The 16,976-nt window shown below is 45.7% G+C and overlaps 1 protein-coding gene across 2 annotated transcripts in view; it reads left to right on the top strand.

Annotated features, from left to right (window-relative positions):
* The first annotated feature begins 5,929 nt into the window (after positions 1–5,929).
* The window catches only part of prex2 (phosphatidylinositol-3,4,5-trisphosphate-dependent Rac exchange factor 2), a 98,796-nt gene continuing 87,749 nt past the window's right edge, over positions 5,930–16,976 (top strand). Inside the window, exon 1 of one of the 2 annotated variants that reach the window (XR_004776018.1) lies at positions 5,930–6,347. Coding sequence is in view for 1 of the 2 variants with exons in the window: in XM_035526093.1 (XP_035381986.1) it covers positions 6,210–6,347 (138 nt within the window). In the remaining variant the exon portion in view is untranslated. The remainder of the gene's footprint in view (positions 6,348–16,976) is intronic. The other variant, XM_035526093.1, reaches the window with a different exon arrangement.

Here is a 16,976-nt window from a genome sequence, read left to right as displayed (position 1 = left end):
TTCTCGTGCCACCCAGTCTTTTAAATGGTGTGGAGCTCCTGTCACGTGATTCGATGTCAGCGGAGCGTGCAGCTGGATCCCAGTTTGGGATAAGAAGTGGCGCGCGCTGCGCCACTAAACCAGAGAAGCGCAGGTGACACCTTCAGTTTGCTGAGACTTGGACGCCTGCCATACAACAGCTGTAACACGGTGTTTGCCTTCTCTGAATGTAAACTTCTTTAAAGTTTTGCTTAAACACAGAGTGCAGGTTAATCTTTTTATGATCGTTAGTTCCAGCACGGAATTCAAGTTCAATTTTTGTTTCTTCTTTTTGCTGTGACCTTTTCCTGAATCATTTAAAAGTCAATGTTTTCATCCACTCCTCTCTAGCTTCTAGTCACAAGTCGGGATTTGTAAACAGGACATAATTTGCTCCTAATTATATTAAGGACCCTGTTTGACGGACTGCAGATGGCTTCGTGCTGATAGTTATTAGAAAGCAGTGTGATCTAAGTGTGATGTAAGTAAACCAGAAGGCTGCGGTCTTCATGATTACACAACAGCACTACATTCTCCCTCATGGACTGCACACAGCGGACAGAGTAGTGCACTGCTCTGGCTCCTGGAAGGTCACAAAGGAAATGTTCCCTCTTGGATCAGTGACACCAAACAGTAAAATACCCTCTAGATCTAAAAATGGGGAGAGATTACCTGTAGTCTGCTAAGAAAAAACACCCAAGACGTTGCACAACAACAACATATTAAGTTTTTATGTCACTAATGTTTTATTTCTGTTATTTCTAGATATTTTCCATTTCCTGTACATTTGCAACAAACTGTTCTAGGGCACAGTCAAATGGTGTGAGGGTTGAGGACCTCTGGACAACTCACAGCAAACGAGGGCTCACAGAGAGTGATGGACACCTACATCTCCTCAATCTTGTCCCCAGGCTCTCCAGCACACAGCGCCTTGTCTGAGCTCTGTACTCACAAGTCATAGAGCTTCAGTTAACACTTTAAACTGTGCTGGAAACTAAAAGAGAACACACACACACACACACACACACACACACACACACACACACAAATACCGAAACCGCAGTAATGTATTAAAGGTGTTAAATGTACAGTCTGAATGCAGTGTGCACAGACACTTTGATATGTTTCCTGGAGCCAGCTGGTCTCTTACTCTACACTAATGTGTTTTTGTTGAATCATGAAGCATTTCTGTCTGATCTGCACTTTTCTAGAGTGACACAGCCCTGAGGTGAACACCCCAGACTGGAACATAGTGGTGTATTCACGTGCATGAAGAAAAAAAAACCTTAGATAAATACAGACTGCTGCCCGGGGCACTCACGATGGTGTGGAAGGTGGTGGTGAACTGAAGCAGTCTTGTTACGGATTTAGTGGAGTTCAGCCTCCACGATATACAGCCCGCAGCTCAACGCAAACTGGGCTTGGGTCTCAGTGGTGGCACTCGGTGTTTGTGGACCTTGCTTTGGGCTCCAGGGGGCCCCAGTGTTGGCTCTGAACTTCTCATGCACATCTCATGCTGCCCCTGAGCAAGACAATTTGAGGAGCTGGCGGTGAATTATCTGAATAGAGTGTTTCACAGGGGATTATGGGTTCAGATGAACAGAATGGCTTTGTTTGGTGCAGGTTAACACACACTGTTGCTCCGGCAGTCATTACGAGAAACACACATCCCTGTTCATGGGCTCGCTGCCAGGCTAACAGTCTTCAACCAGGTGATTAACTTTCTTTTTTTCTGAAGTATTATTCCCAGATGTGTAATTTGGTGAGATGCACAATATTTTGTGGCCAGAGGAGGATGACCCCCCCTTTGAGTCTTGGTTCTGCTCAAGGTTTCTTCCTCATGCTCTAGGGAGTTTTTCCTCACCACTGCACACTTGTCTTGCTCACTGGGGGCTTGGACTTGAACATTTGTAAAGCTCCTGTGTGACAACATCTGTTGTGAAGTTTTATAGAAATACATTTTGATTGATTTATGATTTAATATTTTACATGTTTCTGCCTACCTTCTGTGTGTATGCATGTGTATGTGTGTGTGTGTGTGTGTGTGTGTGTGTGTGAGTATGCATGGATGTGTATGTGTGTCTATGAATGTGTGTGTCTTCGTGTATGCATGTGTATGTGCGTGTGTGTGTGTGTGTGTCTGTGTATGAGTGTATGTTTGTGTATGAGTGTGTATGCGTGTGTATGCATGTGTATGAGTGTGTATGTGTGTGTGTGTGTATGAGTGTGCATGAGTGTGCATGAGTGTATGCATGTGTATGTGTGTGTATGTGTGTATGCATGTGTATGTGTGTGTGTGTGTGCATGGGTATGTGTGTGTGTATACATGTGTATGTGTGTGTGCGTATGCATGTGTATGCGTGTGTATGTGTGTGTGTGAGTGTGTGTGTGTGTATGCGTGTGTATATGATATGAAACCTTGAAATCCAGCTGTTTCTTACAGCGCTGCCATGATCCAGGGCTGAGTGTCAGAGAAAAGGTCGGCCCGTCGTAAAGGCGGGACACGACGGGGCCCAGGACACGGTTCTGCCTTCTCTCTATGTTTCCAGCATCAGTGGTCGAGGATTCTTTTCTGTATAAATAAGGGCCTTGTTCCGAATGTCACTTTGATGTACAAATCAGGTCTCAGCTGTGTTAAGACCAAAATCTATTTACGTTATTTTACCTCATGTGGGTCTGAAACACCTCTGAGTTACACTGTGTGTTATATGCCCATGTCATCCTGAGGGTGCACTGGGTAACACCACTGGGTAACACCATTGGGTAACACCATTGCAGTGGGGCACTGGTGAAGGTACTGGACTAGTAATCAGAAGGTTGCCAATTCAATCCCCACCACTGCCCAGCTGCTACTGTTGGGTCCCTGAGCAAGACCCTTAACTCTCAAGTTGTGTTCAGTCAGAATTGTAAGTTACTTTGGATAACAGTGTCAGGTAAATGTATGGGGTAAAGCCACTCCTTGGCAGCACAGAGGTACTCCCATACACTGGGGTTTAGGATTAAGGCCCAGATGTGCCATTTGTCTGTCAGAGCATGCAGACCCTGGAGACAAAAGTGGGCATTTTCACTGGCATGGGAGGATGATTAGGGCTTTTGTTTCCCTGGCTGTCAACCAGCTTGTCTGCCTGCTACTGTGGGAAGCGTTGGGTCTAGATCTTGCCAACACTTGGCTACCAGTTGTTTTCTGTAATTATCTGCTGGAAGCATTCTTGTGTGTGGTTGAGTTTGCAGTTGTTGCTGTCCTAGACTCTGTTTTTGCATTTTTGCTTTTGTTTGTTGTTTCCTGACAGGGAAGCTGTGTCCAATTCTGGTCTCCAAAGGTCAGAGTTCAGCACAGGTGCTTGATTCCATGTTCTGGCTCACCTGCTAAGCCTGTGCTGGCTAATATGACAGGCTGTCGCAGTTTTGAGGAGTGGAAGTGACCACTGACCCTCCAGGAGTAGGTTGCACACCCCTGTCCCAGAGCACACTTGACAAAAGGATAGGACGAAATGACCAAAACAGGTGAAATGCATCAAAGTCTCTTTCCAAACATGTAAAGTGCATTTGTCATGTTTTCAGTCAGCTGGGGAAGCCCCTGTTTTTACAACCAGAAGTCTGTTACTGAGGCCACGTTTGTCAGACTTGTATTATTCTTCTCCAGGGCCAGATTCATAGAACATGATGATAACTGTGCAAATGTGCTGTTTAATTATGTGGTATTTAATTCCTGTTCATAAAGTCACCGTGACGATCATTGCCTTGGGTGAGAGGTGCCCAAAATTGACATATACATGAACCAAATGAACCATATACATGAACCAAATGAACCATATACATGAGCCAAATGAACCATATACATGAACCAAATGAACCATATACATGAACACTGACACGTGACTGAAGACGGGTTAAACAGCACGAAGCATGGCGGTGCAGGCCCTTTGCTTTAAGTTCCATTATTTTAAATGTACGATGTCTGTATGCACCGTGAAGCGGGAGGTTCTTCAGTCATTCACATCTATTTCATCCAGGTTAAAACGACACAAACACGACAAAGCCTGCGTCCGGTTTAAGATCTCTTTCAAGCTCTGGGCCAGGGAGGACGTGGAGGTATTTGTATTCGGAATTAAATTGCTCCTAGTCTTATTTAAATACGTTATAGTTACCGCATATGTCGTGATTCTTTTGCGTGACCTTTGGTAACGTTCATCACTGAACATTAAGGCTAAACAGATTTCCCGCCCAACTCGTTCAGTAATTCAGTGGCAGCGTTACGCAGTTTTAAGATCTTTGACGTGTTTTCTTTGTAGAGTGCTGCCATCTACTGGACAGTCAAAACTGCAAGAAAACACCCATGGATAACAAATACCTATGGATAAGCACAGCTCTAATAGAAAAAACTTATAGATAACAAATACCTATGGATAACATTTAGCAGACGTTCTTATCCAGAGCGACTTACAAAAGTGCTTTGTCATTTCCTCATAGAATACATCCTAGTACCGTACAGTAGGGTAGAGTCCAAGATACCAATGATCTAGAATATTATTGAAGACAAATACCTATGAATAACAAATACCTATGAATAACAATTACCTATGGATAACGTATGCCTATGGGTAGCAAATACCTATGGATAATCATAGACTACAAAGACTACAGTATATTTAGGAAGAGTAAACACTGGTATTCCTCACGATAAGATAATATGTAAATGATGTCCCATAGGACATAAATGTGGATGAACTCCCTGTCCACTCTGAGACAGCAAACAGATGTACGGTAGGTGTTAACTCCATTTTACCTCTTATTTACAATCACAGCTAATATGTGATGCGCGAAACAAGATGACTTACTCAATTCTCATTACCTTGCTAAAGTCATGTTTGTGACCACCAGGGGGCAGTGTCTGTTAGGCTTTGGTAAGCGTTGCCCAAGGCCAGGCTCAGCCCTATTCCCCGGAAAATTACACAGACGCGGTTTTCGCTGACTAAGTATAATTGGTGTTAGAAATACATAAACCAAAAGCAAATTAATTTAATTACATAATCGCGATTAACGTTGTATTGATGTTTGTGCGTATGCGTGCATGTATTTGCGTGCGCGAGTGTGTCCGCAATTAATTACTTTGTGGATTGTAACATAAGAGGTTAACGGCCCACGCGGCAGTTGTGCGGTGTGCTTCAGGTCTCCGGTGGGCGGGAGCCGATATACCGGCTCATCTGACACACTGGCCGCTGTCTGCTCGTTGTAGTGCGCTGAAACGGAATCACAGTCCCACTGCGTGTGCAAATGACTCGGTGGCGTTCACGGCTCTCGCGGCCTAAACGTGCTTCTTCACGCTCCCGTTCAGCATCACTGCAACCTGCGCGTTTCACTGGGCGCCGTTAGCACGCGCTATACCGTGACCTTTCAGTAATGTCAAGGAAAGTGAGCGTGAGTCTCGGAAAAGAAACGGCACGGCAGCGAACAGGCGCGGGCTACCGGAGTGGAACGGCTGCGTTTGCGCGCTGTCTGTTCGTGCAGGGATGGTGGGTTACGGTAACTCACGAGGTTGTTTGCAAAGCGTGCAATCGATGTTTTGCTCACCAAACGTATACTTTTATGTTTTTGTTTTTTTTAATAATATACCTTCGGAAAGAAGAAGACATCATAACGCAGATGATTACGCTATATACTACACAATAGTTTTGACCTCGAGCAACCGATGGAAGTCGGGGCAAGCGCAATGTCTAAACAAACCATGAAGCACTTTATTAAATAAAACTTCACAGAAGCCGTTCACAACTCTGGGTGGGAAAAACGTAGTCAGCGTAAATGTGAGCGCCACTACGCTGGAGTCTGGGAAAGCCTTCCTGGAGGTCTAATCCCCCCTATGTCATGACCGTTTCCCTTCCAGAGTATTAGCCGGGACTGAGCTGGCACGAGCTCCCAGGCGTTTATTTCCTGCCCTCGCGCTAGTGGAAGGAGGTAGGATGGGGTCACATGGAGCGCCGTGTCTCGCGCAGTCCGGCGCAGCAGGGCTCCGGCCGTGATGGAGCTGGCGGCAGTTTGCGTTAGATGGGTTATTTCACTCGGGTTGTTTAGTCATCTACACGGAGCTGTTCATCACGGTTTCAACGGCTCACCATCGACACTTTAAAGTTCTTTATTATTGTTGAAAAGTCTTCAGAGAAAGCATTTACAATACTTTAATAACACAAGCCAGCATGACGGAGGAGACCCGCGCGGAGCACAGAAGCGACGGCTGCAGGGATGTGGACACGCAGCTGCGGCTGAGAGCGTGCGTTCTCAGCGAGCTCCTGAAGACGGAGCGCGACTACGTGCGCGCGCTGGAGTTCCTCTCGGTAGGTGAACCACACATTACGCGCTTGCGTTACTGTGTCATAACTCCGTTATTTGTTGTGCATGTCACCTAAAACGAGCAGCGGCTCGCGATCTTCCTGGCTCCTGCCAGTATGGCATGTGCTTGGTTCCTAATTTCCAGTAATTTATTGACTATGGATAGCGGAGCTTCTCACCTTAACACTTTAAAGCTACACCTCACATGTCAGAAACAGAAGCAATGCTATTTAAAGTTTTTTTTTAAATATTTTTTATTACTTCAAAAGTATAGATTTTTGTATTTTTATTCTGTAGCCTATTTATCCATATAGTTGAAACAGCGTGTCCAGCCCGTGGGTTTAATTGAAGTAGGTAAAGCGGTTCAGTGGTTGCTCTTCCCCGTGACTGAATTCCTTAATTTAATTTAAATTGCCTTTTGCACAGATATTCATATTTTTATTTTGTATAGTATGCATATAGTATGTATATAGTATTTTATTATGTATAGTATGTTTTCTTGGCCTGCTAATAGAGTATGCTCAGACTTTTCTAACAGAGCACACATGCACCTGAGGCTGTAGCACCTGTCTCTAGCACAGAATAAACTGGGTGGTGGTGTTACAGAATGAGCAGAGAGTCAGAGGCAGGAAGTATTCATTTCCATGTCGTGGATGAGGAAATCCAACTGTGTGAAACCCATGAGCCTGTGCAAAGCTGACAGTGTGTGTATCGCCTGTGCCGTCCATCTGCTAATGGTCAGACATGGGCAGCATTACTGAGCCAACTTCTTGACTGCCAGTCATATGGTGGCCATGTTCTGAAGATTATGTAATGCGCAGTGTATATACCGACCTTCATGCAGTCGGTATTATATGTAACACATTCTTGCAGTATCATGTGTTATGCAGTTTAAAAACATGCGTTTTAATACAGTCACATGGTCTCCTTGTGTCCAGGTTCATAAAGTGTGTGTGTTGTGAGTGTTACAGCTTTGTGTTAGAACAAAAGACGACTGTGGCCTTTACTCTGTTCTTTACCCCCTCCCCAAGAGATGACTGTGGCCTTTACTCTGTTTGGAAAATAGCCTCTTTTTCCCACAAATCTGCCTCGGCACTGTGGGCACCTTTCATTGCAGCTGTGTGGTGCTGTGTTATGTGTCATTAAGAGGGACCCCACCACACAATATATGTGCACATTCCTCAGTTGGAGCCTGAGGCACAGATGGAACTGATGGAGGTGCTGGGCTTTGTTTTCGTTTGGGTGACATACAATAGCTGCTTTTGTAAGGAACTCATCGTCTGTGTCCATCTAGCGTTTTATCACCAGCATTTGGAGAGAGCCTGGCTGTGTTTTAAGGAACAGGCCTCCTGAGTAATGAAGTATTTATATATTAACACACCACGCTGAGCAATGGTTGCATTTTATTTAGAACACTAGATTGGTTTTTTAATTGCAAAACAGTGTTTTTCCAGAGTATCTTTAAAAAACACTGTGTTTGAGTTTGTTGTGTGAATAGAATGTACTTTAGGTCCAAGTTTCGATACAGTCCAGCGTCTTCAAACACTGGGCACGGAGATGAGCATTTGAGTTAGCAGCTCCGACCAGCACTTCACGGAGCCTTTTGGTGGGCTTTCAGAACCACCTGCGATCTCCTCACTTCTACTGGTGAATAAAGTCGTGTGATGTGGAGAGAGAAGCAGGAACATCCTGTCAGCCCGAGTCTCTTGGAAACCTCAGTCAAGGTTCTGAGTGAAGATGGACTTGCCTGATGGTCTAAGTGAACCTGTGAAGGTAGACCTCTCTGGAGATCTGAGAGACCCTGTGAAGATTTACCTGCCTGGTGGTCTGAGTGACCCTGTGAAGGTAGAACTGTCCGGAGGTCTGAGTGACCCTGTGAAGGTAGACCTGCCTGGTGGTCTGAGTGACCTTGTGAAGTTAGACCTCTCTGGTGGTCTGAGTGACCCTGTGAAGGTAGACCTCTCTGGAGGTCTGAGTGACCCTGTGAAGGTAGACTTGCCTGGTGGTCTGAGTGACCCTGTGAAGGTAGACCTGCCTGGTGGTCTGAGTGACCCTGTGAAGGTAGACCTGCCTGGAGGTCTGAGTGACCCTGTGAAGGTAGACCTGCCTGGAGGCCTGAGTGACCCTGTGAAGGTAGACCTGCCTGGAGGCCTGAGTGACCATGTGAAGGTAGACCTGTCTGTAGGGCTGTTTTGTTGCCTGGAGGTCCTGGAGAACACGGGAAGTTTGTGCACATGTGTTTTGGGTGGAGGGTTCATGCCAGAAAGGGTCTGGGGGGTTCTGCTTGGAGATTTTGCCTGAGGGGCCCTGACGCAAGACTCCAGATCTGGTGCACCGTCTTGTGAAGCATATTTTCTGAAGGAGGAATTCCTGAAAGGTTAAGAAAGGCATGGAATAATGACAAGCATGTTTGACATGAACACAGACTTCCTTAGAGCTAAGGAATAATGCCCGGTTTTGCTGCTTAACTGGAAGAACTGGTGTTCAATAGCAGGAAATTTTATCCAAGCCTATGAACAGAAGCTTCAAGAATAAAGTCAAACACAATCTCTCTCTCTGATGAACCAAGAGCAATGTGTCCCTGTGGGCCAGAGACAGAGGAAGTGTTCTCCAGGGCAGCCTGGGATATCACTAGCATGCCTTATGTAACTCGTCACAGATCTTCATAGTGGGCGCTTTCTGAGGGTGATGTTTACCGTAGATGAGCTAGAGCATGGATGCCAAGAACATCTGAACATGTCTTTGGACATGAAGAAAATAACAGCAAAAGTCACTAAAGAGATCAAACAGGGACACCGTGGAGACAGTTTGGTGATCCCTGGAAATTGTTGTTTTTTTTTTCTCTAAAGATTTTTACGCTGAGGAACCATAACACTGTGTCCCTTGGTCCAGTGCATTTATCATCTAATTGTCCACTGGATTTCATGATGAATGCAGTCGGGAGAACGTGGAGGGTATCCTTTCATGTTCTGATTCCAGCAGAAAATGGAAGTGCAATATGCTCCCCTGAGCTGGAGGTCTGTCTGAACTTGTCCCTCCATAGCAGTCTTAGCAGTGGTGTGTGGGCTAGAAGGATTAACCCCCAGTGTCACGTTTTTAAACTTTGATAATGAATCTAGTAACACGTGAATTGTGACGACAATATTTTATGTCTGGTTTCTCCTTTAACCCTAAGCCCGAAGCCGTAACCCTTTATATGCCAACTCAGAGGCACTTATGTGACAAACTAAATGTGTAAATGAAACAATGAAATATAATGAACAGTTATCACAGTCTTCACACTCATCACAGTCTTCCTCAGTTTGTTTCATTGTCAGTGAATGCAATGCCTCAATATTTAACCCTGTATCATGAATAACAGGTATTATTAATACCTGTCTGTTGTCCTTGTGACAGGTGGCACAGAGGAAGCGGAGGCAGGGTTGCAGGGAGGTATAAAATGTAATTCCTTGCACGAAGGCAGTGCAGCGACATTTAAAGATTGTCAGGTCTGTAGTCCGCTAACGTGCAGCGTTGTTCTCATGTACCTGTCCTCGTGGGTTTAAATAGGCGAGTGAACAGAGGGAACAGGTGAGTACAATCAATACTCCGGTGATTGATAGCGAGGCTGGTAAGTGGCGTGATCTCTAGCGTGAGTGGGCGTTTCTCTCCTGCTGGATGGCCAGTCTACCGTGACAGTCCTTCTAGGAGTGCAATGCAAAACCTGCAGCAGTTACAAGAATGACACTCATGTGAAGGCAACCCCATTTGAGAACTATACTATATCTGAACTCTATATATATATATATATATATATATATATATATATATATAAAATCTATCTATCTATCTATCTATCTATCTATCTATCTATCTATCTATCTATCTATCTATCTATCTATCTATCTATCTATCTATCTATCTATCTATCTATCTATCTATCTATCTATCTATCTATCTATCTATCTATCTATCTATCTATCTATCTATCTATCTATCTATCTATCCACTCCTTAATGGGCACACTTCTCCTGTATTACGTATCAAGGTTTGGTCAGTGCATATGGGGTATACAGCCTCAGGACAAACAGCCAGTGACCCCTGATTCGCCCCTCCTCCTGGGGGTCACGGCAGCACATCCGTGACCCTTTCCCCTGCCTAATGTAAAGCCATCCCTTCTCTTGCCCTGGAAATGTCAGATTTGATCAATGGCCTTTTCATGCACTGTTGTCAGCTGTGATGCACACAGGCATGGTGCAGTGGATGGAGCAGGAAGGGGGGGGCGGGGCCTGAGATGTGCCCTGTTCTGAATGAAGGATCACAAGGATGGAGGAGTCCATGTTCAGTCACTTCTGTGGCAGTGATGTCTGACTGCTGTAATTGGACGGGGGACCTTTACCCTCTCTGGTCTCTCTCTCTGGTAATATGTCTTTGGTCTCTCTGGTGTTGTCTTTGGTCCCTCTCTCTGTAGGTATGTCTCTGGTCCCTCTCTCTGCTGGTATGTTTTTCCACTTGCTATGTGGCAGATCATTAAGATTCTAATCTTGCTAATATGTTTGCGTTCCTTTTTCCACTCTGAAGCCTAAATAAGGTTTTCTCAGCCTAAAATGTTAATCCACACTTGCCAGCCTCTGTCTAGTTCACCGTCTTTCTCTAGAAAGAGCTTAATGATCTCCCCGTGGCTTAGCGGAAACACAGAGCTTTTTCTCAACTTGCACACTGTTGAGAAGTTAAGCAGAAGTTTTACTTCTCTTTTGACTTTAGGATTCTTGTCACTGAGCCACCAGTCTGTCCCCAGAGCCACAGAGGGAACTTCCTCGTGGACAGGCAGGTGTTGTGTCTTACCAAAGTCTGAACTCACTTTTCATAATTCAGATGTTATTAGTTCCTGCCCCAGGAGGGCTTTACAGGGGGCTGAATAAAATACAGTTGCTTTGTATTCCAGTTTGCTTTGCTTTGTTCTCACCTCATTGATATGAGATTTGGTTTCTAGCTTGCCTTGTTTCTAGAACATAACAGCACTGACAGAGTTGAACAGATTTGTGCCATCCAGGATATGTACTAAAACAGAAATATATGGTACAGAAGGTTCAACAATGAAATATCTTTATTACAGGTAAAGCAGCACAGAGTAGCCCCGATACTTCTACTATCAGTACTCCCGGTACAATGGACACCCTGCAGTGTCTGGGTTTATACTCCCAGTACTCCCAGTACTCTGAACAGTGGTGGTGTGTCGTGTTTGTAGAAGGGTTTTCCGAGGACTCTGGCTGCGGTGTTCCGCTCGCCTTTGTCTCGCCTGGAGCAGGATTTCCTTCCTTCCTGGACCTCCCCTGCTTTACATTGTGCTCAGAGCTTCCTGTGCCGACTTTGGCACCGGAGTTGTGTGAGCTATCCCACAAGGCACCGCTCTGTTCCACGGGCTGCCTGTCTGAGATGTGCAGAGCACTGGATGAATAAGAATGCACGCTTATCTAGGGTGTGGAGTCCATCTTTACACGTGTTACTGAGGTGAGGGAAATCCACCTGTATCCGAGCTGTGAAATCCATCTCTCTCTATAAGTGTTGCATTATCAACATTCATGTTTATTGTTAGAAATGTATTAGTAGTTTTGGTGATAGTTGGCAAGCATTATGACAAGTCTTTGTTTAGCCAGAGGCTTATTAGGGGACGTGAAAAGGGTGCTTTTGATTTCTCTTGTGCCAGCTGCTGTTCCAAAAGAGTGCATGTGTGACAAGTACCCACATAGAGAGGGGCATCGGGGGCACTTGTGGGGCTCCCATGCCATGTGAAATGGGCACTGACACAAGAACCCAGTGTTGAGCTTGGAATGCAGCACCCCGGACTGCTTGAGGGTATTCCTTGTCCTCCAAGTAGTCTGCCACCTGAAAGCACTGAAACCAGCTCTCTTAGGACACAACATTCCAGCTCTCTTAGGACACAACATTCCAGCTCTCTTAGGACACAACATTCCAACTCTCATAGGACACTGTAATGACTGGCCACCCTCCTCGCATCCCTGTTTTATGATTTCCCTGTAGACTTTGTTTTCCTTTACTTTCTTGTGCCGTTCCTTGGTTTTGTTTTCTCCACCCCTCGTCTGTTCCTAAGTTCCAGTCCGTGTCTTGGTTATCCCTCTTATGTTCACCTGCATCTGATTAATCCTTGATTGTTCTGGTTATTTTAGCTCTGGGTTTTGTCTTCTAGTTTGTCGGTTATTTTGGTAAGTTCCTTCTGTCAGGTTTATATTGTGCTCGTACTGTCATTGCCGTCCATCCATGTATTATATGACCTCCGTGTTGCCCCTTTGCCTGTTTATTTTGCTCTTTGTGTTTGTATTTCCTTCGTTTAATAAACCGCCTCCTGCATTTGCGTTCTGCCTCTCGCCTCATTCCTGCTGGAATCGTGACAGAAACAACATTCCAGCTCACATTGGACACAACATTCCTGCTCACATTGGAGACAACATTCCAGCTCACACTGGACACAACATTCCAGCTTACATTGGACACAATATTCCAGCTCTCTTTTAGAACAACATTCCTGCTCTCTTAGGACAAAACATTCCAGCTCTCTTAGGACACAATATTCCAGGTCTCTTAGGGCACAGCATTCCAGCTCTCTTAGGACCCGGCATTCCAGCTAGCAGTCATAGGTTAAATTGGCCACATTTGTGACATTCTTGTAATATATATATATAGTACATTATAGGAAGGAAAAGTTTCAAATAATTGTTAATGATGTTGCAGTGACAACAGTAGTAATGCAGTGTCTTGTGTTTCTGCTGATGACTTTAAGAGTTTGGACACAGCTGAGTAGGAACGGCACACAGTGGCTGACGTGGGAACGTCGGCATTCCTGGTCCGGGGCTTCGGGCTGTAGGAGGGAGACTCACAAGCTCTCTTGTGTTTGGATTGCAGCAGAGGAATCTCGAGTTTGTTGACCTTTGGAAAGCTCATGGTTTTGTCTCCCCCGTAAAGCAGAAATAACCATGGAAGCGGGCTGTTTAGACATCATTCACTTCACAGAATCATTATTAGCGTAAGACTTTAAACAGCTGTCTGGGAAGACAAAACCAGTACCTGCTGGGATTGGTTAACACATTTAGTAAGCAGGTTGAGTCTTGGCAAGCTCCCAGGATAAGAGATCACCTGCACAGAACCGTGGAGGTGCGTTGGAGCCGCCCTGCAGGGGGGCGGAGGCTTCACAGGGTGGTGTGTGCTGTGGTCCATGCCTTGTGAGCAGGGGCGTAGCTGGCATGTTGGAAGGGTCAGTGTGAGCTCCCATTCATCACCTCACACAAAGATGGCACTGATCTCAGAGCTAGGCCTCTTCATTCACATTCAGGCCAGTCTCTGAGGTTTTCCCAAAAAAGCCACAAAGCTGTTGGGGATCTTTTTCCACTCGTAGGGAGTCCAGTGCACTGTAGAGAGGGGGGATTGCGGGATGGTGGGCGGGACGGGATCAGGGCTTTAAAAGAGCCCACAGTGTTGTGAGAGTCGGATTGATAAATCCTGCCTCAGGATGGGAATCTCCGATACCAGGGCAGCGTGTGACACCGAGACATTCAGTGGGCTTAACAAAGTTTAGTAATTGACTTCATTTTGCACTGCACTGCATTCCATTATACTGCACATCTGCTGCCATTACATGGGTAAAGCGATGCGTCACAAAGCGTAATAAACTCTCTGTTCATGCCACTTTCATCTCCAGAGGCCTCGGACTCTGAAGCGTGCGGGTCACGTGAGGGACAGGATGAGACGGGATTGAAATGCAGGCCGTCCCACAGCCCAGACCACATCCTTTGATCAAACACTCTGCAAAGGAGAATTTGTGTGCCCATGTAGCGTAGAGCTTTCTCAGGGATGTCTGTTAGCACAGAAGGGATTTCCCGTAGTCTTCATCACAGTGGAATTGTATTCTTGTGGCTGCGTCACCAGCCTGCCGGGCTTGTAGGTTAATGAACACGATTATGTGTGCCAACACACACTGTCCAGGTTGGTCTCCATCTTTAATAAGAGGACAGGGTGCACACCCATGCTGTACAGACCCTTTATTGTGTGTCTTGTCAGATGTGATTGCGAGCTTTGTTCACGGCATCTGCTTCCTGTGGCCCCCAGCAGTGCACTGGTCTGGTGTGGGACACCCCCTGCGTCTGTCATTAGCGGCCATATAAGGCAGCCTTTTCTCATCTGTTTCTGTATGTCCTTCATTTAAAATAGTCTCTTCTGTCTGATTTAACCCCCCCCCCTCTCTCTCTCCCTCTCTCCCTCCCTCTCTAAGTGAAGACTCTTCTCCTCAGGGAGAACACAACCCATTTCCTCTCTGGAGTGGGTGTGTGGGACAGTAAGATCTCGAGTGCGTGTGTGGAACAGTAAGATCTCTAGTGCGTGTGTGAGGACAGTAAGCTCTCGAGTGCGTGTGTGGAACAGTAAGATCTCGAGTACGTGTGTGGAACAGTAAGGTCTCGAGTGCGTGTGTGGAACAGTAAGCTCTCGAGTGGGTGTGTGGAACAGTAAGATCTCGAGTGCGTGTGTGGGACAGTAAGCTCTCGAGTGGGTGTGTGGAACAGTAAGATCTCGAGTGCGTGTGTGGAACAGTAAGGTCTCGAAGGCGTGTGTGGGACAGTAAGATCTCGAGTGCGTGTGTGAGGACAGTAAGATCTCGAGTGGGTATGTGGAACAGTAAGGTCTCGAGTGGGTATGTGGAACAGTAAGGTCTCGAGTGGGTGTGTGGGACAGTAAGATCCCGAGTGGGTGTGTGGGACAGTAAGATCCCGAGTGGGTGTGTGGGACAGTAAGATCTCGAGTGGGTGTGTGGGACAGTAAGATCTCGAGTGGGTGTGTGGGGCAGTAAGATCTCGAGTGCGTGTGTGGGACAGTAAGATCTCGAGTGCGTGTGTGAGGACAGTAAGATCTCGAGTGGGTATGTGGAACAGTAAGATCTCGAGTGCGTGTGTGGGACAGTAAGATCTCGAAGGCGTGTGTGGGACAGTAAGATCTCAAGTGCGTGTCTGAGGACAGTAAGATCTCGAGTGCGTGTGGGGAACAGTAAGATCTCGAAGGCATGTGTGGGACAGTAAGATCTCGAATGCGTGTCTGAGGACAGTAAGATCTCGAGTGGGTATGTGTGACTTCATGCCGGCTTTGATTGTTATAACCATGTTGTATGAAACACAAAAGAGCGCAGCTTGAGGAATGTTCATCTGATTTACAGACACACACACACACATAGACACATGCACAATGTTTTTCCGACCTTGGCTGAACTCCCAGCAACCTTGGGAACATTCAGCACTCTGAATGATCACCTGCCACCAACCTCTTAGAAAAAAGCCACAAACATTTTGCTTTCATCCTGTTTTGTCTGAGAGTGACAGAAGAACTTTGTCGAGAAACGTTGTTGAGCACTGACTTGCAGGAACACTATACATACACATATACACACACACACTATACACGCACATATAAACACACTATACATGCACATACACACATATACACGCACTGTACACACACAATACACACACATAGACACACACTATACACACACACATACACACACTATACAAACACACATAGACACTATACACACACACATACACACACTATACAAACACACATAGACACTCACTATACACACACATATACACACACTATACACACACACTATACACACACATATACACATACATATACACATACTATACACACACACATACACATTTTCCTTTTGGGATTTGTAATCTGCCAGGTTGCTACTGTTGGGCCCCTGAACAAGACCCTTAGCCCTCAAGCTGTCATCAGTCATAATTGTAAGTCAGTTTGGATAAACGCGTCAGCTAAATGCTGTAAATGTTTCCACCCCAGAGGGCCCGTGAGGATGTATCCCACACAGAGGGCCCGTGAGGATGTATCCCACACAGAGGGCCCGTGAGGATGTACCCCACACAGAGGGCCCGTGAGGATGTATCCCACACAGAGGGCCCATGAGGATGTACCCCACACAGAGGGGTGGGCCAGTTGTCGTCATTTTCTCAGAGACTGTGAAAGTTTGCTATTAGACATTGGAGCAAAGCCCAGACTAATTACAACATCACAGAGAGAGGGGGGGGAGTGGGTGAATCGTCTGATAACAGAGAGTGGGTGAATAGTCTGATAACAGAGAGTGGGTGAATCGTCTGATAACAGAGAGAGTGGGTGAATCGTCTGATAACAGAGTGGGTGAATCATCTGATAACAGAGTGGGTGAATAGTCTGATAACAGAGAGAGTGGGTGAATAGTCTGATAACAGAGAGAGGGAGTGTTTCAGGTGATTTATATATAATCTCTCCAGAAGAACCTCCTCTATAACACATGCATGTGCACTCCTAAATGCTCTATAACGTGCACGTACCCTCCTAAACGCTCTATAACACGTGCACATGCCCTCCTAAACGCTTCATAACATATAACACATATAACCCTTACACATGCAACCTTTACACATGTAACCTTTACACATACAACATTTACACATGCAACTTTTACACATGTAACCTTTATACATACATCCTTTACACATGTACCCTTTACGCATGCAACCTTTACACATACAACCTTTACACATGCAACCTTTACACATGTAACCTTTACACATAGAACCTTTACAGAT

This window comes from Electrophorus electricus, chromosome 5 (genome assembly GCF_013358815.1).
Source record: "Electrophorus electricus isolate fEleEle1 chromosome 5, fEleEle1.pri, whole genome shotgun sequence".
NCBI classification, from domain to species: domain Eukaryota; kingdom Metazoa; phylum Chordata; class Actinopteri; order Gymnotiformes; family Gymnotidae; genus Electrophorus; species Electrophorus electricus.
The sequence above is the reverse complement of the archived record's forward strand: the minus strand, read 5'-3'. Positions and strand labels throughout refer to the sequence as shown.